The sequence below is a fragment of the Zonotrichia leucophrys genome, chromosome 7 (genome assembly GCF_028769735.1).
Source record: "Zonotrichia leucophrys gambelii isolate GWCS_2022_RI chromosome 7, RI_Zleu_2.0, whole genome shotgun sequence".
In the NCBI taxonomy this organism is placed as follows: domain Eukaryota; kingdom Metazoa; phylum Chordata; class Aves; order Passeriformes; family Passerellidae; genus Zonotrichia; species Zonotrichia leucophrys.
In genome coordinates, this window is record NC_088177.1 from 34925478 (window position 1) to 34949679 (window position 24202).

General features: G+C 40.7%; 1 protein-coding gene across 1 annotated transcript; it reads left to right on the forward strand.

Annotated features, from left to right (window-relative positions):
* The first annotated feature begins 1632 nt into the window (after nucleotides 1–1632).
* Nucleotides 1633–22357, forward strand: SEC22A (SEC22 homolog A, vesicle trafficking protein). The gene is made up of 8 exons (XM_064718848.1): nucleotides 1633–1756; nucleotides 5145–5316; nucleotides 6837–7040; nucleotides 8349–8512; nucleotides 9575–9769; nucleotides 14391–14509; nucleotides 17516–17581; nucleotides 21517–22357. Exons 2-8 carry the CDS (start codon nucleotides 5303–5305, stop codon nucleotides 21715–21717), a joined length of 963 nt encoding a protein of 320 aa, XP_064574918.1. The 5' UTR covers nucleotides 1633–1756; nucleotides 5145–5302; the 3' UTR covers nucleotides 21718–22357.
* The last annotated feature ends 1845 nt before the right edge of the window (nucleotides 22358–24202 follow it).

The following is a 24202-nucleotide window of genomic DNA, read 5'->3' on the forward strand; positions in this document are numbered from 1 at the left end:
GAAAGGATACATCAGAAGGCTAAACAAGAATGAATACAAAAACCCGTAACTGACTCAGAGATCTGACACAGCTGGCTGTGACTGGCTATTAATTAAAAACAATTCTCATGTTTGGATAGCCAATCTCCAGACAACATCCCAGAGGAGCAAAACATGGAGAAGCTGAGACTTCTCATCTTCCCAGGAGAAGAAATCCTGGCGAAGGGATTTTTCAGGAAATATCACGGTGACACAAGAGATTGTTTTTCCTCACTTGGATCACTGGAACAGGGAGTGAGGCAATGCCCCTCTGATATCCAGGGTTGCCATAGGTATCCACAGAAAATTGCTTAGAGAAGGAAGAGCTGAGGTTGAAGAGCATTGATTTGCTCCAGCACCATCTTCCTGATCCCCTTGCTCCTGAGCAGAGCTCCGCAGAGCCTGAGAGTCCAGAGTGTGAGGTGTGTTTCCTCCATCCCAACACTACTGTGCTACAGGCACTTGGATTGTGAAGTAGTAACAGATGGAAGGAGAAACTGAAAGGGGTTAGCGAGGAAATAAGCTGCTTTAATTTCAGATTTGAGGCAATGGACTAAAACAGTGTGATTTGGTACAAAACCAGTGAAGTCAAAGAGTGGTACAGGGAAAAAATTATCCTTGTATCGGTAAAGAAAGTTTCAAAATAGGAACCTAACTCTAGGGTTACTAACGAGTTTTGCAAACTTTCACTTTTGTATTGTCATTTATTGTTGAAACATGCCCAGTTGATTTGTTGGGAAATGAGTGAGATTAACCTAGCATCTGGTCTCATCTCAGTGCACTTTTGCTGGTGGCTATTCTGTCCCCATCACACAGGTGCCAGCAGCCACGCACGCTGCCCCAGCAGAGGACCCCAAACACACCTGGTTACCCACACAGTGCCAGGCACACGCCAAGGGCTGTGTCATCCATTAAACCTGGTGGACAGCAGCCAGCCGCTGTCAGAAGTTATTACACGGGAGAACCCAAAGAGCACAGCTCCTAAAGCTCAGCTGAGCTGACAGCAGAGCCAATAGTCCTGCAGAGGAGGCTCGGGGCTGAGCCCACCGCTCCCCACAGCTCCCTGGGAGGCTGGGGACAGGTGAGGGTTGGGCTCTTCTCCCAGGGCACAGACAAGGGGACAGACAGTACGATGCACCAGGGGAGGTTTAGGCTGGTCATTAGGAAGCACTTCTTCACAGAGTGGGTGCTTTGACACTAGACTGGGCTGCCTAGGGATGTGGTGGAGTCACCATCCTTGGAGGTGTTTAAGTAAAGACTGCGTGTCCACTCGGTGCCCTGGTCTGGTTGATAGGGTAGTGCTGGGTCATAAGTGGGTCCCCATGATTCCGCAGATATTTTCCAACCTGACTGATTCTATGACAAACTCAGCCTCAGACAAGGCTGTGTGAGACAGCACTGCCGGCGCTCGGCTGCTCCCGCCCGGGCGGTGAGACACACCCACGCCCGGGAGCCTGGCCCGGGAGCGTGGCCGTCGCATGCCAGCCACGCAAGGGCGGTGTTCCCTTCGCACGCAGCGGCCCCGGGCCCGCCCCGCAGCCCTAGGGCAGCCTGCCAAGCTCCGCGGGCTGACAGCGGGGCCGGTGGGGCCCCTGAGGCGGCGGCGCGGGGAGCGTCCTCAGGGCGGCCCCGCCCCGCAGCGCCTCGGCCGTAACGCGCGGGGGCGCTGCGGCGCGCGCGGACGTGTCCGCTCCCACAATGCCCGGCGGGAGCCGCGCGCCGCCGCCCCGCTGCCCAGGTACGGCTCGCGCCCCCCGCGCGGGGCCGGCGCCGTGAGGGGCGCGGGCGGGGCGGGACCCGCGGCCGGAGCCCCCGCCCGGCCCTGCCCGCCCCGCCCGCGCCGCGGCCTCGCCCTCACTCCCTTCCCCTCCCGCCCACCGCCGCTGCCGGCCCCAGGCCCGGCCGCGGAGCCTCAGGGCCGGCTGCGTTCGCGCCTCTGCAGCGCGGCCGCTGCAGCCGTCTCGGGGGGTGGTGGTGGCAGCAGCGCCGCTGCCGCGGGCAGGGCGGGCGCGGGAGGCAGCCAGGGCCGCTCAGGGCTCCTGGCAAGCGGCGCTCGGTAGCGGGAGCCCGCTGTGTTTAGGGTCTCCGCCGCTGTCCGGGCTCCGCGGGAGGGTGTGTGAAGTTCTGTGTCCTGGGGCGGTGCGGATCCGCCTCAGTCAGTGACCACTGAGTCAGCGCTTCTGCTGCGGCTGCAGATGGTCCGGTCGGAGCTGCCACGTAAGTAGGTGCCAGGTGAAAGGGTCAGGCTCCCAAACTTTGGGATGCAACTGGTTCCGCTCCCTTCGTTTGTCTGAATTGTTTGGATGTTAGGAGGAATTTCTTCAGAAGGGGTGGTTTTATATTGGATTGGGATCCCAGGGAGGTGATGGAGTCACTTTGCCTGGAGCCACCTGTTAAGGAAAGACTGGACGTGGCACTCAGTGGTGGCTGGTGACGTGGTGGTGTCACAGGCTGCACTCGAAGATCTCAGAGGTCTTTTCCAACCTCATTGAATCTGTGAATTTTGATTCTGCCCCTAAGGTCTCTTTCCTCTGGCTTTATGGAAAGGATTATATTGGCTGGTGATTTAGGATTATTCCCTTGTCTTATCATATCCGGTGATGTCAAAGTGGCTTTATTTGTTGTGTCCTTCTGTAGTGCTCCAGTTTGTAATGCGAGTTTCTGAAGTATGGTGTAGAGTGAAAAAATTAAGCTCCTTCCTGTGTAATGCAGCTGTCACAACCCTCAGAAGTGGGGACAATAAATTGTCCAACAGTGTTAGGTACACGTTTGAAGTAAGCACAGAAGTTTTATCTGTATTCTGTGTCAGACAGGAGTGCAGCTTGCACACACTTCCCAGTTTTATGTTTTATGGAAAGTTTTTATGAGAGGCAGACATCCCAGCAAGAAATGCTGTGATTAAATTGGCTGAAGGTTATCAGGTGCAGGAGGGTAGGCTTGCCATTACACTAGATCTGCTCAGAATTTTGAGAAAGCTAGAGTTTTTTTAGGTGAAGTATCCTGAACAAATCAAAGTCACAAGCCACTTTCAAACACTTGTTAAAAGTGTTACCAGACTATGTCAGATAGGTTTAAAACAACTGTCAGATCACAACTTAGATGAATTTGTTACAAAAGGCTGAAATGTTCCAGTTTCTGTTTTCAGTGTTTCTAGGACTTTCCTAGATGCTGCTTCTGGATCAAGTACCATCATAGCACAGAAATAAACAACATGATAATTTGATATGGCTTCAAAAAAACAAGTACAGTGAAACAGGTTCTGCTTTCTATCACCTGAGGTTTCTTGTTCCTGGGAGGAAATGAAACAGGCGCATGTGCTGATTCCTGGTTGTGAAGCAGTGGATGCTGACGTGCATGAGGAGTTGGACAGCTCTTGGGAAGGTGCAGCAGCAGAGGAATAGCCACCCTGCTGACCCTTACCTGTCTGTGGGCAGCTCTCTCCATGCTCCTCCTTCCATGAGTTCTCTCATTTGTGGGGCGGCTATGAAGGGGAAATAACAATGATGGGGCAGAAGTGAATACTAACCAAGGGAAACAGGAATGGTGCAAGCATGGAGCGAGTGATGCTTCTGTGATGTACCCTCCTTGTGGGTGTTTCTGTGGGGGTCAGAATCCCTCTGAGCAAAGGGTTGTGACTTGCTTTTAATCCCCCTGGTAGTTGGTCTGTGAACTTTTCCAGTTGCCTCTTAAATTCACATGACATTGTAGCACGGACAGCAGCCTGTGACAAGGGGTTCCACTGGCTGGTGACATGTTTTGGACCCTCTGTGATACCTGTGAGCCAAACTGCTGCTGGTTGGATTTGGTATGCCACAGTTCTGTCACGGAATGAGACAGCAAACCTGATCTGTTCATTTCCTTGCACCTGTTAGAGATTCACAGACCATTTGAAGTGGCAGTGCAGTCTTTTGTCATCTTCAGGTGGTTGAGGGATATAGAATTTCTGGAGGGAAACGTATGAAGTTTGTAACGATTTGGTGAATTACTTAATGCAGCTTTGAACAGATGTTTCAAAAAAACAGAGGTAGCTCTGAAAGCATATTTATCTTTCTTCAGTCTCTAAATATGTAAGTGCATATCAAATTTACCACTTGGCTCCTTGTGTAAAGCTATATTGTTTTGAGAGCTGGATAAGGTAGATTTAGTAAACTTTTTTCTTTGTTCTTTTTTTCTTTGTTCAAAACTTTTTTGAATGTTCTGTTACAGTATGTGTATTATGCCTCTCTTGACATGTGTATGATCTTCCAGCCAAAGTAGTTTTCTGTTATTAGCTTTGGTTTTTAGATTGCTTTCTGATTCTATGATAAATTCAGCCTGTTAGGAGGCTGAGAAAAAAGCTCATATTTTCATTGACTGCTTTTTAAGATGATGGTAACAAAACCTAACTGGTGTTGAGATCTTCAGCTCAACACAATTTCTACCTTGCTTGATTTCATAGCATATTAAGAGAATTGGCAGGTTCCAATAGAGGCTTGTCTTCTGTTATAGAGCCTGTTTATCTCTGAATATAAGGAGGAGTCTCAAAGTTTTGTTCAAGATTTATGCAAATATTTTTTTACATACAGGATAGACATAAAAGTTGAAAGAATACCTCTAAACATGTCTTTACCATTTGCTTTGTCTGTTGTCTGTGTGTTCATGCTGCTGTTAGTGGTATTTGTGTTCTTTGTTCTCAGTTGTAGGAGCAAAGCAACTATGATGAGATTGAACATTGAAAATCTTAATGCTTTGGAAATAGAGCTGTGGTTGTGCTGTGTTTTGTTCCTGAAGTGCTCGAGCAGAGGAGATGATGAATTATTGAAACGCAGTTGATGAGGGGAATGATGGGGTTCAGAATCAAAGGTTGTGTAAACCTGAGTTGCTCCTGTGCTGTGCAGATGGATAGCATGTTTTCCCATTTTTAATGCCTCAAGTGATGGGACTTCCTAACTTCACTTAAAGAACACAGAAACATTTTAATATCTCTATTATCCTAGTTTTCTTTTTCTTTGATGATCTTTTGACTAATCTCCCTTAGCTCTTTTCAGGCCTTTTCAATATGTAAGACCTCACAAAACAGAGCTGAAGTGCATTGTTACCCACTAAATGTATTTATTAACTTTTTTTGTTTGTTCTTATCTCATCAGATAGCTCAACATGAACTTTAACCATCGAGATAATTTACAAAGTGAACAGAATATCTTTTCTCCCGAGAGCTGGCTGCAGGATTCTGGGTTTCTCCTGCAGAGCAGTCCCATTCCCTGCCTTTTCCTGAAACAGGACATGGAGCTGCGTTCCTTTCTTCATGTTAGGTGCTAAGTAAGTTATTTGTTTCATCAGGGGAAATGCACATCCATGCAATTACATTTTGTGCAATAAGTTAATGAAGAGGTATTTAAACTGTGCCATGGCATCACTGCTCTTGTTTATATTGATGCAGCTCCCAAAAGTCCCTGTCAGGATCGAGTTCTGAGTGGTAGAGATGGTTATTGGCAGAGAACCATTACAGTTTCAAGCTCCTCTGCAATTTTGTCATGCTCTTGAGCTGCTTGGTTCACTCCTTGGTTATTGGTCAGCAGCATAGTTAAGAGAATGAGCTGTGTGCATTCCATGTGAATTGTCCTTCTGGCAATATGGCCATGAAGTTGGGGATAGGTAAAAGTTTCTAGAAGTGTGGGTTTAGTTGCTTGCATGCTTCATGCCAGCAGGCTGATCTAGAGAAAGTCCTGGAGTTGGGGTTGTTTTCTGGTTTTGTGTCCAGCTGATGGAAGCACTTTGTTCAGGAGGGAATTCTCCAGTGAAGTGCTGAAATAACCAAGGCACCTGATAAAAGCCCCAGGGTGTTCAGCAGACTGCAGTCAACAGTTACAGCTTTGGGGAGAGTCTGATGTGCTGTACAAGTCAAATATGAGGGTATTCATTTGGAATTTATTCAGCTAATGTGATGGATCTCAGAGGAGTTTGAAGTTTGACTGCTGATGAAGCTGAATTTACTAAACTGAAAATGACAACACATTTTTAGTGCTTACGTTATGATATGCCTCTTTCTCTCTGAGGAGTAAATAACCTTGAAAAGCCTGAATATTGTTGATTATTCATTAAGTTTCCTAATGGATATATAATCTTTGGGGAGTGGGAAATAGAGAAGATGGGAGTTCAGGTAAAAATAGCTATTTCCTCTCTTTTGTGAGGAGGTAGTGTCTTTTTGGGGAAGATTTGGATTTCTGACTTGTGAGAATGCAGTCATTCAGCTGCTGGGGCTTGTAAAGCACCCTTCACGTCATAGTTTGAAAGGTGCTGTAAACATGTCAGTATCACACACAAAAGCATATTTCAGCTGTATCCAGAAATATGTTTCCCCTTGCAGTTTGTGACTGTATGGAACTTGAGTAGCATCATCTGAGGGAGGCAAAAATATTTTTTCATAGTGTCTGAAGTGCTAGGTGTAGTATATGGTAGGAGTCTGCAGAGCAGTGTTAAGAGCTGAGGAAGTGTTTGCTTTTGGCTTCATATAAATTCTAGCAGTTCGCCCACTTGGAGGAGAACAAATTTGTGTACTGATGCTTAGCAGATAAGTAATCCTTTTAATACTTGTCTTGCTAAACTTTTGAATGTTTTGATTTAATGTAAGGTTTGAAGAACTGTTTTGTGGCTTGTGTAGATTAGGAGATCCTGTTCAATTAAGACTCTAGTGTGAGTTACAGTTGGAAATCCTAACTGTGCCCCAGTTGAGGCCTGAACCCACTGTACAGTTTGAGAAGTTTGATTCATCACAGTTGTCTCTGTTGTCTGTGCTTTTACCTTAATTCTGATTGCTCCTGATTTGTGTTTTGTTGCAGGCTGTTGTTAACTCTGTTGGCAATGTCTATGATTTTATCTGCCTCTGTGGTCCGTGTGAGGGATGGACTCCCACTTTCTGCATCTACTGATTATGAACAGAGCACGGGAATGCAAGAATGTAGAAAATATTTTAAAATGCTCTCAAAAAAACTTTCTCAGCTTCCTGATAGATGTACTCTGAAAACTGGACAATATAATATAAAGTAAGGCATCTCATTTAAGTATTTGCAACATCCTAGGTTGTGTCTCTCTGTAAGTGAAAAAGTTAACTGTGCACATTAGAATGCTTAATCAAACTGAGATTAATTCTTGGCACTATTTATATATCAGAAATTTGAAATCTGAGCAATTGTAGAAAGATTTGAACCTATTCAGACTTTCATGGAAGCTCCTTTATAATTGCACAAAGTCATAGGACAACATCATGGGAAGAGTGGCTTTACACTGAATGAAAGGGTAGGTTTGGATTAGATATTTAGAAGAAATTCTTTATTGTTTATAGTTCACTTGCACTTAAACTGACCTAAATTCTGCTTCTAATTTAGATATTTTAAATGAAGTGAGTAACTTCATCTTAGCCCCTAGTTAACCATGTAGAAGTTACAGTAGTGGAACATGTGCCACCTGAATGATCCTAGAAAGTGCTAAGACCTCTCCATCTCCCATAGGTATATGTGAGTTTCCAGCATTTCTTGGATTAAAGCCCAGGATGGACTAAATTGTTTCAGTATTTTCTTTTTTTTACAGGCTAACTGCAGTTGGCCTGTAAACTGATTAGCTTAAAACAAACTTTTAAGAATAAGCTATAAGGCTTAATCAGGGTAGATTTTACTGCTTTTGTCTTTGATTACTTTTAATACTGTAAGTTATCCAGCAAGATTTTAAAGAAATTTGAATGTTATCGTGAAAACCTAAACATTAATGAATTGCCTAAACACAACAGAATATGTATGTTGCAAACTGTCCTTTTCTGATTTCATATTTGCCATCTCTGGTTGTCCTTGCAACTATCTTTGGAGAATTATTAATTAATTAACTCTACAGAACAGTTTTTTCTTCTCATGCTCTAGAAAGAGCCAACAGCCCTCCCCCGAATCTGAAGATAAGGTTTTACATTTTTGGGCTGCACCAGATCCCATATTGTACATTTGAGATGAGTGAAAAGCTGTTATGAGATGAACCTGCTGTGTTTCTGCATGCTAAAAGCTTTGTTATTTTCTGTTTCACAAGTGTGTGTATATGTGTGCACACACACACATATGATACCTGCATACACATTCATGTAAAACAGCTTCTCATATGATTGTACAATGTGGGGTTCAAGTAAAACATTGCCTAAAAGTAACTTGTTTTTCTTGTAGAATACTGTTGGGCTTTTCAGTAAACATTTATTCCTTTGCTTACCCAGATAAGTTTTTGTTTTTTGGTCACATAATATGGGATCAGACTAGAAAAGCACTTAATTCATTGAATTTAAGTTTGAGATTTTGAATATGTTTTCTCAATTGTAGCTTTATAAGTTCTCTGGGAGTAAGCTATATGATGTTGTGCACTGAAAATTATCCCAATGTCCTGGCTTTCTGTTTCCTGGATGAGCTTCAGAAGGAGTTCATCACTACCTACAATATGATGAAGACGAATACTGCTATCAGACCATACTGTTTTATAGAGTTTGGTAAGGATCTGACTTTCTCCCCCTTCATTCTCATACTAAGACAAATGAGAATTTAAATAGATACAACTTAATGCCCACAAAAAATGTCCAAAGCAATTTATAGCTCTGTTTCAGGTAGATTTAGAATCTGATTTAACTGCTGTTAGAGTCAATAAAGAAATACTTCTGGGGGCATTAAATTAGGCTACTGGAGTTTTATCCAAAGTTACTTCTGTTCATTCCAGTAGGTTTTGGTTTAAGCCTTGTGTGAGCAACTCTGGAATTCATCTTCTGGTAGTGATACCAGGAATTGTTTGACTTCATACCTGTTGAAATACTTATAAGACCTGTGAAGTCATTGAGCTTCATAAATTTCTCAAGGAAAAGATGGCAGCTTCATGTTAGCTGTGCTACCTCTTGTTCAGTGTATGAAAGGGAGAAATTTTTACTTCTCTTATGATGTAGTGGAGCATTTAATCTTCAGACTCCAAATGCAACTCATATATATCAGATAACAGCTGTTACGAATTCCATTAATTTATGTTGCTTTAATACTATGTATTAGAAATTACTGTAATTAGATATTCTTATGAAACACATTAGAGCAAAGAGAACTGCAGTTTTAGAAACACGGGGGAAGATACTCCAGTTGGTTAATTCCTGTCTATAATTCAGTCAGTTAATGACAATTTCTGTATGACATTACTGTCCTCCTTGTGAAGATTTCTTATGAACACTTTTTTTCTTTCACAACGTATTTTTTTCATAAGGATATTTACTAAACTAACAGAAAAGCTAGAATAAGTGCAGTAAATCCATTGTATTAGAAATGCATTCAGTCTCATGCAATGAAAAGTCATTATTTTATTCAGTTATTACATAATTAGATTTTTAGAGCTTAATTTTTTTTAACTGCAAAATTAAATAACCCATGATGTATTAGGCACAAAACAGAAATAATGTTAAAAATCCAAGATAAATACAAATGTTTCAAGCCATATATTTCAGTTTGTGAACTGAAAAGCTGCATGGTCTTGGATTTTGTAATTAACAAAGTCCATTTTTATTTTAAATTTTGCACAGATAATTTCATTCAGAGGACCAAACAGAGATACAACAACACACGTTCTTTGTCAACAAAGATGAATCTTGCTGATATGCAGACTGAAATCAAACTGAGGCCACCGTATCAAATTTCAGTGTCAGAGCTTGGTTCAGCCAATGGCTTTTCTCATGTACCTGTGGGGGAGTATAAGGGTACTGGTAAGATATCTGCAGGTAAGTTCCAGACTTGTGTTGTATCCTTAAATGAGACAGATGCAGTAAAATTCAATTTTTTTCTTTTTAAAAAAGCTACTTTTCATGTTTCTAAAACATAAAGCTGATAGGACCTTATGTGTATTTTAGCTCAGATGTCTGCTTTGTCTCTTGCTCCAAATGCTTACCTTCAGAGGAAGAAATGGCTCTGTCCATTAGACTGCTTTATAGAAGGGAAAAAGCCCTGTTAATGAAGATGAGCACTTAACAAGAAGATTTTTTTTTTTTTTTTTTTTTAACCTTTTAGGATTTCTGAGAAGTTTTGGTATTTCTGCCCAGTAAGAGTCAGTGTTGACATAAGCTGAGAGCAGTGTCAGGAATCAGAGCAGCTGGAGGGAGAAGCATCTCCTTAGGAAGCCTTTGCCATGGTGAAAATCCAGAGAGCTGTGCTGGCTAGAGATGCACTCTCTAAAATGAGTGCCTTATGTACAACGTTAAGAATTGCCATTTTGTATAAAGCTGCCAAATTTATTTAAGTAGTCATTAATTTTTTTAAACTTTAATTTACTTCATGTAGGAGTTAAATGTGGAATTGTGGGGTTGAGCTGGGTTAAAGGTTTGTGCTATTCAGTGAATCCTCTGAATGGGTTTGAGGCCCATCTTCAGATGTTTCCCAGCAGGACAGAAACAAAATGCCAAATCCTTGTGCTGATACATGGGCTCCACATGTGAAAATGACACCATCTGATTTCAGTCCTCCAAGTTTAGTGAACCAAAATCATAAATAGAATGGAAGGAAGTGTTGATTTTAATTAGTTAATATATTTTCCTTTTTTTTCCCAGAAGTACTGCTGTCTATAAATTATCCTGAGCAGGCTCACACTGATGCTGTTCACTTTACAGTGTCAGGGTGCAATCATAAATCATAGAATTGCAATCATAAATCTAAACACCTCCTACAATGTTGTAATAAATGTGATTTTGTGCAGTTTATGTATATGTATACGTAAATGGGATCTCTTTGCCAGTATATTATCCTTATTATGTACTTACTCATGAGGATTACTCTAGAAGATTGAAAACTGCTTTCTATGGAAGATGAAAACCAAACAAAACCAGTAGGGTGCCCTGTTTGTATCTGGGGCCCTGATTCTGAGAATCCAGGTGCTATGAGGCAGTGTAGAAATAGCTTACAATCTCTGTATTTGCAATTTAACAGTATTGGAGTTAGAGTCAGGAAGATGGTTAAAGGAAAAGTGTGAAGGTGTTTAAATTGTTTTAAAGGGTGGAATTGTCTAAGCAGCACTGTACATACCTTTGTCATCTTTTAACATGTGTGGGCTCTTTTTAAAGGTATGTAATGCTGTGATACCACTCCTTTGCTACTTTTGATTCCTATATTGTTGTTTACTCTTAATGTCTTACGTAATCCTGCTTTGTGGAAAGGGTTATGGTGGCAGACAGGGAGCTGATTAGCTCTGAAAATTGTCTAGATTTGAACTTCCTGCAGCTGGAAAAAGAAAAAGCAATAAGCATGAGAGAATTCAGTCTGTGTCAAAATTGGCTGTTTTTTAAAAGTTGTCCATGTAGTGGGAAATGTGATTTTTATAACTTTTTTTTTGAATAAGTGTGTTGGAAGGTTATATAGACCTAAATTAAAAAACATAGGGACCATTTCCCTTTTAAGTAAAAAAGAAAATTCAACAATAATTGGCAGGTGATTGCCTGTATTGTCTGTTTTTTTTACTTACCTCTCCACAACTTCTTAGAGAAGAAATTCTGTTGTCCTCTTTTCTTTCCATGTAATTTTTCTTCTGTTTCTCTTTTGCTTTTAACTTTGTTCTTCCTCTGAATTCCATAGATCTCTGTTCAGTTATCCACTTCCTTCCCTGAGTTGCTGGAGAAACTCACCATCAAAGGGCTGTACATTATGAGAAGCTGGCACTTTGCTGCTTCTTCAGCTCTTCACATTTTAGATGCTATTGAATAACAGTGTCTTTTTTAGAAAGTCTGCTAATGGTTTTGTAGTTCTTTACATTCATCACTTCTCTCCACCCTTGAAAAGAACTTTCTCTGGATGTTTGCTGCCCACTCACTTGGCTGGACTTCCAAGTTTCTCCTTTGCTCTAAGGACAGAGCAAAAAGATTCTCACAAAAAGATGTTTTGCCTGGTGGAATTTCCTGAATATGCTGTACTGTTAAAAAGTAGGACTTAGTGGAGTGAGCTGTGTTAAATGAAGTTGGAGGGCACCCAGGGGTGGGAAGTTAGGTGGGTGCAGATCCTGTTTTGTTGTGCAGAAGGGCAGAGTTGGAGGCCTTGGCCTGGGCCGTGGGGGAGCCGGTGGCTCTCGCTTGCTCCCACTGAACTGGGTGTGTAGCCAGGGTGGGAATCCAGCCCTGCTGTGCTGGCCCTGCCTGCAGGAGCAGCCTTCTCCCTCTGAGAGCTGTGCAGTGAGGAACAGGGGGAATTCTGCATGTGGGAAGCATAAAGTGTGCAGATTATGGATGCAATCTTCCTGCAAAGGTACACGTAGGTGTTGGCAGGCATTAGAAATAAGGTCACAGCATGCTGATGTGTGATGTTTCAGGTTAGGATGAAATTACTGTTTTCTGAGCTTTTTTTCAGTGAAGAAACAGTTGTCAGATCAAAGTTAATTTTTGCTTGATAGTGTACTCCATGCTTTTGGTTTGTTTTTTTTTTTACATTTTAGTTTTAAATAAACTTTCTTACAAGTAATGTAGTTTCTCATGCCATGTAAATTACCTGATTTTTTATGTAAATGTCAAATCAACATTAAATTCAGAATTTGTGCTTTATTTGAACTGATAATTTTTGATATGGCACTTAATCATATATCTAAGGTTGATGGATGTACCAATTTGAAGTCAGTTGCCCTTTACCCTGCCTTCTCTGACATTTCTTCTTTATTCTTTGGTTTTGCCTTCATCTTTTTGTGTATAAATGAGTCTTGTTGCTTCGATAGTAACATTAAATTTGTTACACTCTGGAGAGTTTAATGACATTATTAATGGTACATAATGTCCTTTATATATTTTTTTTAGTATTTTAACAAGAGAGAAGTTACTATTTTATGAACCTTCATAGACTTTGTTGATTTAGCTGACCACACTCTTTACTTCTTCCCCCATGGTTCTCAAAGAGGTGTTTTAAGTGCTGTTTTAGCACACAATGATTTTAAGTTACCCAATACGTGGGGAAAAGGAGATTTTCTGGAGGGCTGCAAGTGGAGAGCAGTGAACTAATTTTATCCACCAGTTAATGGAATGGAATTGCTATTGGCTAAGAACAGTCATATACACCCTCAGCTTTTTTCCACTCTCTAGATGAGATGATTAAAAAAAACCCAAAACAAAATAACCATTTGGGAGTCATTGAAAAAGAGTGGCTTGGTATGCAAATAGCACATCTAGCATTTCTAACCTTAACTGAGTGATTGCTGGGAGTAATGTGCTCTGCTGTTAGAAAAGCACTGAGCTCTCTCAGTTAAACATGGGTTATATTTTGTTTAAAAAAAACACCCCAACTGATTATACACTATTAAATTCAGCACAAATTAATTAACTGAACTCATCCTGTAGATTTTTGTTTTATTGTACACTCTTAATTAGACAGCCCTGCCTGCTTATCAATGTGAAATAGCTTTTGTTGGGGCTTTTTTAGGTTCTGTAACTTCATAAACTGTTTGAAAAACCTTTTTCTTGGGTCTGTGCAATACAAACAACTGGGATTGACACCCCCTCTCTATTAATGTTACAGTTCATTAACCTCATTGTTCACATCTTTACACTTGGTTGATTTGAACAGAATGATTGGAGTACAGCTCAGTAGTCCCATTATTGTCCCAGTGTTGCCCAGACTGTTAAGAGTTTTGCATTGTTTTTTCACATTTGCTTTCTGTTATTCATTGTGGAAAGGGACAGTAATGAGGAACATACATAACTGTTACATACTTGTGACCCTGGATAAGCTTGAAGGAGCGGGTGTGCGTGGAAAGGAAGTGGTTTCATTTTAATGTGTGTTACATGTAAGATGCTAAGCACAATCTGGAAGTCCATCTAAGATTGTGGCACAGATGCCAGCTGAGTTTCAGAGCTGTCCCTTCATGTGTGTCTTTGGTAGCACACACTGTGTTTCTAAGGAGCTGTGATAGCTTTGCCTCAGTGTTCTGTTCAGCAAACAAGCTAAATCAGTCTCAATATCTCACTAATGCATTGGTGCTAAAGAAGAGTGGAGGTTGTGAGAGAAGCTCTTAGGCACATGACTTATTAGCTGTTTACTGGTTATGGGCAGATTTCAGTAGCAAGTGCATCTTTTACTTTTGATTTTCTGGCACGTTTGAGCAGCCATGACTAACATACTGAATAAATGGAACCTATTGAGATAAAGACTAAATATAACAAGACAATTACATATGTGAACTGGAGGAAAATTTACTTTTTGCTAAACCTTGTGCTGAAACATTTACCATGTTTTGTCTTTTTAGAAAACAGAAATGACATTTTTTGGTTTGCTTCAGCGATCTCTTGAGCTAGAAACCACTGACAAATGAGATTATTATTTTATTGAATTTCTGAAGGCATTGCTCTGACCTTTGATATCTTCTTTTGATCTGCTTTGCAGCTCCTCACCAACGTCTGGAACCTGTGACTTTGCCAGGGATTGTCTCATTTGTGCTTAGTCTGTTATGTGGGGCTTTGAATTTAATCCGTGGCTTCCATGCCATAGAAAGCCTTCTCCAGGTATTGTACATGTTCATGAATTTAAAAGTTATGCACGATAGCAACCACAATTTCATTTTAGAAGTTTCTATATGAGCTGAGTTGTGCCAGTTTTATTTCAAAAGTACTGTTTGTGAGGTCAGGCCTGTGTTACAAATCCTGTATTGTTTGTGATCTGTGCATCCTCCTGGAGTGTCTGCCTCATTCATCGAGCTGAGAGTTCCAGCAGCAGTGGCAGGTGGGTGGCCAGCTCCTTCCCTGGTACCTTGGGAGCAGTGAGGATGTGAACATAATGTTCTGTTTGCTAAATTTATGCCAGGGTATGAGGTGTTTAATTTCTATAGATGCTATTTAAAAACCCTTGAGTGAAATGATGAACAGCTTTGAAAATCTGGGCAGCTTTTTTGGAAAGTCCACAGAGCAGGAATCTTTAAATAGATTTTGTAAAGTTGTTTCTTAGGAGAACTTCTGTAGTTTTTTGTTTGTATTTAATAAACCTTATTTCTCATTGTGTATTGAAAGGATCAGTGTCAGAAAATTGTCAAGTAATTTCTTCTAAACTCCCCTCACCAAACAACCTCCCCCAAACCCATTTTTTTTCTGTAAAATCTCTACTATGACCCTCCCTGTAGCCTTTCAGTTTCTTTCTATTCCATTTCTCATGCTGGTTGTGTTCCCCCAAGTGCTGCAGTGTCACTAATAATGGTTTATGCTTTCAAGCAATTCAGGTGAATATGCTGCTAGTACTTGGCAGGCATGCACAGAAAGTTCATATGTGTTGCCACAAAAAAACCCCAAAAACTAAGATTTCCTTACAATTTAACGGTTGTTATTGTGGTGATAGATATAGAAACTAAAAACCCCACAGAACTTTTCTGAGAGAAAATGGTAATCCTCTTTTGGCTGGTAGAGAGGCTTTTTATTTTAACATATCTGGACTTCATAGAGTCATTTAGGTTGGGAAAGACCTGAGTCCAACCATAACTCAGCACTGCCAAGTTCACTAAACCATGTTCCAAAGTGCCACATCTACAAGGCTTTTAAATTCCTTCAGGGGTGATGACTCAACCACTTCCCTGGGCAGCTTGACAGCCCTTTCAGTGAAGAAATTTTTCCTCTGATGCAACACGAGGCCATTTCCTCTCATCTTACTCACTGTTACCTGGGAGAAGAGCCCAGCCCCCACCTTGCTACAATTTCATTTCAGGTATTTGCAGAGAGCAGTAAGTTCTCTCCCAAGCCTCCTCTTCTCCAGGCTAAACAGTCCCAGTTTCTCAGCTGCTCCTTGTAACTCTTGGTCTCTAGCCCTTTCAGCAGCTAACTGCAATATTTTTGATACCTAATGGGAAATAAGGTAAAGAAGAATTCCTGTATTGCAGTTATCCTACATAGTATTGATATATGTAAAGATTGAATAAACAGTACTGTTGAGTCTCAGCATTTTGGGAGGACTTGTTGATAGATGAACAAGATTAATGAAAACGTACCATGCTGGGTCCTTCTTTCTTTGCTGTCTTTGGTTTGTTTTTTAAAGAAAGACCAAGTGAACCTGCCTCTCTACTTTATCCCTAATTAGGTTTTTCTGTGTTATGCACAATTCTCAGTTTCTAAATAGGAATGATTTTAAAGTATGCTGTAGTACAAGTAGTACTGAACAGATTTGTCAGTTAGTGTGATGTTGCTAAAACTTATTTTGTTACCTTTCTGCAGCTGATTTTTAAAAAAGAACACAAATGTTAGATTAATCTATTTAAGGCATGACAGGACATCCAGTTAATTTTATTCTCTATGTTATTGCATCTGGAGGTAATAGATTGCAGTACAGATGGAAGATAATTTTTGTTTCTGACAAATGAGGCACACTAAAAATCCATTAAAATTTCCCTTAGTTTGCTTTATTATGGAAAAGTCCACAAGGTTTAGGGAGAAGTAATCCAAAACACAATTAATGGAACGTGTTCTGAGAAGTCATTCAAAAGCATGTCTCTGAATTACTGTTTGCTTTATAGTCAGTGGTTTTATTTGGGTGTTAATGAAATTCTGTTACAATCTGTAACTGTACTCCACCAAATGTGCAGTGGCACTGGGGCAAAGACACACTGGATGGAAATTACTGCATTGTGGTGTAACTTTTGTGTGCAGGCATGCAAAGTGTTTCCAGGTCAGCACAGGACATGGGAATGCTTCACACTGAGCATCCTCTCAGCAGACACAAGTTGTCCTTGTGGATGGACCACCATCTTCTCAAGTGATGTTTGCTCTCAAGGACAAACATTTGCATGAGTGCCCGTTGTTTTCCTAGGAAAGTTTTTGGTGGTTGCAGATGTTTGCTAGAAATGCAGTTAGAATAGTCATTGAGCATGGAAATTTACTCTGCTCAGCTCTGTAGGAACTGTAACAACCCGTTTCAATGAAGTTAAAGGGTTTGTTTTGTTTTCAAAACACATAGTAGAGAAATCTGTCACTTCAAGTCAATTTTTCCATCTTTCCTTCAAGAGAACCCTGTTTCCCAAGTCTGTGATAAATTCCTGTGCTGCTGTTAGCTGTCACTGCATGAGCACAGAGCTGCCTTCGTTATTCTCTGTGCAGAGTTTTACCCCACCCTAGTGGCCAGGCTGGGTCCTTTCCTGTTACCTCGTTTCCATTTTGTGATGCTTTAGGAAGGCACAAATCTATGAAGTTGATATTAAAGGTAGTTGCCAGTGTTTAAATTCAAATTTTCAAAGGCATCTGGAGAGGGTAAATATCCAGTGTTAGAGCTGGATATCTTTAAAGCTTTTGAAGATCTTGGCAGGAGTTTTTTGTTGTGAATAAACATTTTGGTCAGACTCCAGGACATGATGTTTTTGCAGAGATGTAAGTGAGCACTGATTAGTCCTAACTGTCAGTTTAGTGTGGTAAAGGAATTGCTATAAATCCCTGTGTGAAACTGTTTTAACGTGCAATAATTCATAACTTTCGTACTGTAAATGGCTGGCATTTCACTTGTTTTATTGTAAAACATGGCTTTTCATTTTATTCTTGCAGAGTGAAGGTGAAGATTTCAGCTATGTTATTGCATTTTTTCTTGGAACCGCAGCCTGTTTGTACCAGGTGTGTTTTTCTGTTTGCATAATTCACTAGAGTGTAAAAACATTACCAGTCATGCATAAGTGTCATCATGTTTTCTTAAATGTCACAGATACTTGAATAGGGTGATTACAAAAAATATTTTCTGCTCTGTTTTTTTTCATTAATCATAAACTATCATGTAGTAGTAGATTGATACAAAAGATACAAAGAGCTTCTGTTTGCTGGCATTTTTTCTCCAGCTGGATGATTAAGACATTTAATTAAAACAATTATCTCTAAAGTCACATGTAGTGGAGGTTATATTATTTTTTGATAATTCTGCACCCCAGAATTTTCCTCACTCTGTACTTTAATGTGCATCTCATTCCTTTTCAAAGCTTGTGGCCGCTTTTCAGTGTTTTCCTGCCTGACACTTCTTGCTTTTCCCCTCTGTCAGCTTTCCATTTCTGCATCTGAATTTGACTTTCCTTTATTATTTATAGCAAGGTGCCCACTGGCATCTGTCATTCAGTGACACTGCTGTTACATTAACCTGTGTCTGTGTCTCTCATGCTCAGTTCTAGTTATTATAATTAGTGTGACTTTTAATCTTAGGCTTGTGGAGTATCCAGTTTTTGCTTGTTTCTGTGGGCCAGTGTTTAGTGCTGTGTCAGACAGTAATATAAGAAAATGCTTTTGTATCAGTCTTTTGTCTTATCTGTAATCTTCATTCTTTACAATTTATTTCTAGCAAAATGTCCCAGTGCAACTTGTGTTCTCCAACACTTGTTGACTTTGCATTAACTTCTGCCTTAAATAATTTAGATTGTTGTTAATTTTCCATGCAAACTGTCTGTTCCATATCAGATAAGGTAGAGCTTCTCCATTCTTTTTCATATAAAAAATACACTTTTCCCCTCCTTTCCCAAACTGGAAACCTTATTCTTTATAAAGTATTTGTGTCTGTCCAGTGAGACATCTTTCCTGCACTGTTTGCCTTGAACAGAACTGTCTGAAAGAATCCACACAACTTGGAATGTAGGCTTTTTATTAATATCCAAAATACATCTGTTGAAACTCTGTTTCCTACCCTCTGGTATCATTCCTGTAATATGTGATTGGTCAGTTTTCAGAATTGAGGGATGTTGTTTCTCTGGCGTGCTCTGATGTTCTCTGGCTACAGTTCAGGGCTCAGGACATGAATTCCCTGTGTTGTATGGCAGCCCATTTCACTGTCATTCACCCACCAGGTGTCCATCAGGCTGTGTTCTCCTGTTCAGTTAATTACAACACAGCAGTGTGTCTCTGGTTCCCAAGAAATGTTTATAACTGTGCAGGCAAAAGAACAGGCCTTACATGCAATATGATGTTTTGGACTCACTGACATGTCTAGTGATGCTTCATAGTTTCTAGTCTTTTATAAAGGAGGGAAAGTAATAACTGCCTCAGTTGTACCAGAAGTGCAAAGTGTCAGAAGCTGAGCCTTCAGTCATCTCTTAACATTCATTAAAAAAAAAAAAAATCAAAAATCAAAATCTTTGAAGTAGCACAGAGAAGCCTTCTCCATAAAAGCATGCTCAGTATAACACTTCCCTGTAGTAGTAGAAAAACAACCCTCAGGAGTTTCATAACAGTACTTGTTACAGTAAGCTGTTAAAGCTGCATTGTTTTGGCCTTTTGACTGTTTTTTGGCATTTTCATCAGTTCTGTAAGGGACAGATCCTTACAGCTAAACCAATGAAAGATCCACTTCAGAAAGTGAAAAGTGGAAATGAAAGATCCACTTCCAGTTCTTCAGTAAAATTCAGTCATTGGACATCATGTTATAGTAACCTTTTTAAACCACTGTTTTCAAGCCTTTATGAATCATTTTGATGAAGCATATCCTGACTCTTATTTTAATCTTGGAAGCAGTCACACTTGTTTGTGCATTGTCAGCAGGAGTGACAACACTAGGAAATTATCTGAATTCTTATTGCTGAGATACCAGTGCCAACTAATTGCTCTTTTAGATATGATTTGTGAAGTTGTCAGCACATGCAGGTTGCATTTACTCTGCTCAAAATGGCCAAGCAGGATCAGACCATTTCTGTCTAGATTCTGAAACATGCAGGTTATTAATCTCTAGTTTTACTTTGCTTTGGAGGAAGATCATACAAATCTTACTGATAATTAATGCCAGTCCTCACCTCTCTGACAATATTTAGATACCCAGACACTACAAGTAGCTGTGCTGCTCTCAGCCACACTTGCAGTGGAAATGCATGCTTTATAACAAAGTGGTAGAGTTCAAACAGAATATAAAGTAACCTCAATAAATTGTATTGTTCAGTTGCCCTTTTTTGAGGAACATGAAAAATGAAAAGAAAATTAAGTGGAGTTTTTTTGACTGATAAAAACATGGCAAATGCCCAGGAAGAACAGAAATGGCACTTAGATAATCTGATGATAGGTGCTGTTAAATCTGTGTGATCATAGTTATAAATCCACTGGGAACAGATTTGGAATAGAAAGTAAGCATAAATACTGTTGTTATCTGCCTTAAAGCTCAGAAAAAAACTTCCTTCAGCAGAAATGACCTGAATCCAGGGAAGGAGCAAAGGAATTTTTTGATTTTGTAGCAGTTAAAGGAGTAGTTCAAACAATAGAAGAAATAAAAATAATGTCTGGGTAAAAGCTTTGTCCTTTTAGAGATGAAAACTGAGAGAAAAGACTTGAGCAGATTTCCAGTTACAGTAGGAAGAGGGCTGGGTAGGGAACTGTGGGCAGTCCTGACAGACTGTGTAACACCACAGTGAGCAAAACATTGCCTAAAATGACAGGAGAGTACCTGTGTGTCTCTCCAGATGTGATCAGTCCTGCAGCAGCTGAAGCAGGGCGGTGGGTGAGAGCCTCTGCATCTGCCAGGAGACCCTGAGCATCACCGCTGGCAGGACATGGGAGCTGGCTGGGGATTGCCTTGTGCTGGGCTCTGGGGCCCTGCTATTGGCCCTGACCTTCCCATTGCTTTCCTTTCCTTCTCTGCTTCCTTCTGCACTGCTTGAGTAGAGCAGAGTTTATTTTGATCAGAGATTGCCAGGAACATCCACTATTCTTTTGTGGGATCTCAGCACCTCAGGACTGAGGTGCCGAGTCACCGAGACCACCCTTGGGGGGCTCGGGAGTCCTGGAATGTTGCCAGAAGTGTCTGGTGGCTGGACTTTGATCCTACACAGGAGACGACACCTGTATGAGGATAGGAGGACTTCACCGGGGTGAATGGTGAAGGGATCAGTTAATTAGAGGGTGAGACACAGGGTTTAAAGATTGCTGTACAGGGGGGTTTAGAGAAGTAAGATGGAGGAATTGGGGCGTGTCCTGTCCTTCTTCTTCTTCTCCTCCATCTTCTGTGGTGATGGTGGCACTTCGGGATTGGTCGTTACTGAAAGTGCACCGGGCAATAAGGATGAAAAGGATTGGGGAAAAATGATAAATATTGTACACGTAACAATGGGTATAAAGATAGGTGACTGTCCGGAGGGCAGCACAGTGTGCCCATGGCTGGCTGCTGAGCAGAGCTCTGTCGGGCCGAAAGAAAATCTTTTAGATAAACAATTAATAAACATAAAGACCGAAAGAAGAACTGAAGCCTCTTCTCGTCCTTCGATACGCGGGCTGCCCCAAGGCCACCCCGGGCCTTTCCAGGCCCTTCAAACAGCCGAAAACCGGACATTCTTTAGTCATGGACCAGTCATTTCAGGCTGTGATTAGTTATTATGAATGAATTGCTCTCAGGGTTTAATGCAAGGCAGATGTAACCTTGTATTGGTATCAGGTACTCCTCATCCTTCTATGGCTGCTGAATTCATTCTCTTCTTCCATGTGTGATTCTGACTTTTCCTTGGTTTGGGCTGTAATTTTTCAGTGACCTGACAGTTTTTCTTCAGTAGAAGTCATTTTCCAAGAGGTAACCTGATTTGTTTTCTATCTCCTGGCAGTGTTACCTGTTTGTGTACTACACAGGCTGGAGGAATGCCAAGTCCTTCCTGACGTTCGGCTTGATCTGCCTGTGTAACATGTACCTGTACGAACTGCGCAACCTGTGGCAGCTCTTCTTCCACGTCACCGTGGGCGCCTTCTGCACCCTGCAGATCCGCCTGCGGCAGCCCCAGGGAAAGGCCCCTGATTACAACGTCTGACAGGCCCTGCAGCACTCACACCAAGGCTGCTTCCACTCCTTACTCTCAGGAATGTAAAGCTGTTCTCCAAAAGAAGAAGCTGGCTGAATGGGGCTTTTAGTTTTTTCTTTTATTAAAAATAAGTCAGTGTAAGATGCCTGTGGACATTCTACACTTGGTGGTTGAACCTTTTTTTAATTATTTTTTTATTTTCTTGAAAAGGACCCAAAAGATTATGGGACTAGAGGAGGAGAGTGACTTATGTCCATGCAGTGAAATGTATGTAGAATATGAACTGGTGGCATAAAAAAGTTTCATTCATACATTCATGGAGATAATCTGATGTGGAATTATCTGATGGTATTTCATGATCACATTATCTGATGGTAGTGTGGAAGCACATTTGTACATTAATGGAGGAATGTGTAGAGTATGTTCTGCATATTGTGCAAGCTTTTCACTTCCAAGGTCAGTTTTGCCTTTGTGAGGCAGTAGGGAATAGGCTAAATAAATAATAATAATGCTATTGCATATTAGCAAACTAGATGTGGCATTTGTAAGATACTAAATTTTGGAATGTTTTATTTCACGTTGACATATATGTGAATGTTTTCTTAATTAAAATGTAACCTGGAAACTCAGTTTCTAGGGATTGGCTTCACCCGTGGTGCTTTGTCTTGTGCTGTAAGTTCTTTAATGTTTTTTCATTTATGATTTTCTTTTAATGATTCTTTGAAATTGATTTATGTAGATAGGGTTCATTTTTTGTAATTATTCAAAAAGTTCTGCCACTAACCAGGATTCTTGCACACTTCATGTGTTTGGACGCTGGAAGGGTTGAAAGAGAACAGATTGGTGAGTAAATGGAGTGACTTGTACTTGTTGGAATACTGTTCTTTTTAAATGTTCTTCCTTACTCTCAGAAATGGATGAATAATTAGCTCAAACCTGAGACAGACAGCTGGTAACAGGAAAATAATAAACCAGTCTGATTAGCTTAAACAAGAAATTACAGGGGCTGTGTTGGTTCTTTGGGCTTTATGGGTTGGGTGTTCTTGTGCTGGGATAAAACCTCTGTGATTGAGCTGAGAGAACAATTGTATGCTGCTAAAGCTGGTGAACCAACCAGCAAACTCCAACCAACCATAGAGGACCACCATCACTTACACTGGGGTTTAATTTTTATATGACAGTTATTTATGATGTTTTATAATGTACAAATAGATGTAAGTTTTTATCTGCAAGTTTTAATCAAGGCTGAACAGCAGAGAGGTTCTATGCCCTTGTGTTGCTGCATTTGGGAATGGGCAGAGCTTTGCTGTGCTGTGGAATGTTGGCCCAGGCAAATTTTCTTGGGCATTTCATACCAAAACGTTATGTTTTTAATAAATTACTTAGTGCAGATTTTATGGCCAGGAAAAAAGGAACTGGCTATCTTATTTTCTTTTTAAATAGATGGAGTATTAGTTAAGAAAATTGTGCATAATACAACCAAGAAGAATTAGGGAATGAAACTGCAGTGGGAAGTGCTGTGTCTCAGGCTGCTGTCTGAGGGGGAGCCTTTGGAGAGCCCTGGTGTGCAGGCTCCAGGGTTGGTGCTTCTCAGTTAATTCTCTTCCCTCCCCACTTAGAGACAGGGAAGAAGAAGGTGTTTATGAACATGAGCAGCAAACAGCCCTTACTTAGCACCCAGAATGGCTTGTATTAGCATCCAGTGCACCATTCTGAAAAGGTGAAGAGCAGTCCTTTACATTTAAAATCGGTGATTAAAAAATAGAGGTATTATGTTTTAAGTATAAAACCAGGTTTTATTTTGCTTACAGTATCGAGAGGAACCCTTATACCTGTATTTTCACCCCCATTGATAAGCAGGGAAGCTACTATGAATGTCTTAAGTATTGCTAAGATTTTAACTCAGGTTGTTGTGCACATAAGAATTTCTTGTTGCATCATTTCTTGGTTTATATGTTGGCAGAGAATTTTGTTTTCTCTGAGGCACCGTCCCTTCCTGCTATTCCCAAAGATCCATTTTTAAGGAATGAAAACTTCCTTTGTCATAGCATCTGGAGCCATTATTCCATTCCAGTTATGCTGGCATTAAACTAATTGCTGATTAGAAGGTATAATGAACAAATGCAACTGCCAGTGTAACAGAAAACAGTTGGGGTTTTGTTTGCCTGCTTTTATAGCACTGATAAAAATCCCATTTCACAATGAAAAGTTAATGAGCATGACTGTTCTTCATTATGTGGTATTACTAGGTGCTAAAACCACAGCTTCTTAGCATGGTTGAGTTTGTAATATTAGAACTTGCTGACATCTTGGTGTGAGATCCGAACAGAGATACAGCAGGCCAGGCTGGAGGTGAACATTTATTGAAAATTCCCAGGATTTCCTTTTTGCTTACACAAACTCAACACTCAGGCAGGGGCTTCCCTGCTGATTTTACCAGGTACCTGAGTTACCAGACTTAGGAAGATGAATTTAGGAAAGTTGATTACTCTCT

What these genes read in the sequence shown, in the direction of transcription:
- SEC22A (XM_064718848.1), top strand. An exon ending in ATACTGTTTTATAGAGTTTG is followed by an intron (nt 8,513 to 9,574) that starts GTAAGGATCTGA and finishes AATTTTGCACAG; the next exon opens with ATAATTTCATTCAGAGGACC. An exon ending in TACTGGTAAGATATCTGCAG is followed by an intron (nt 9,770 to 14,390) that starts GTAAGTTCCAGA and finishes TCTGCTTTGCAG; the next exon opens with CTCCTCACCAACGTCTGGAA.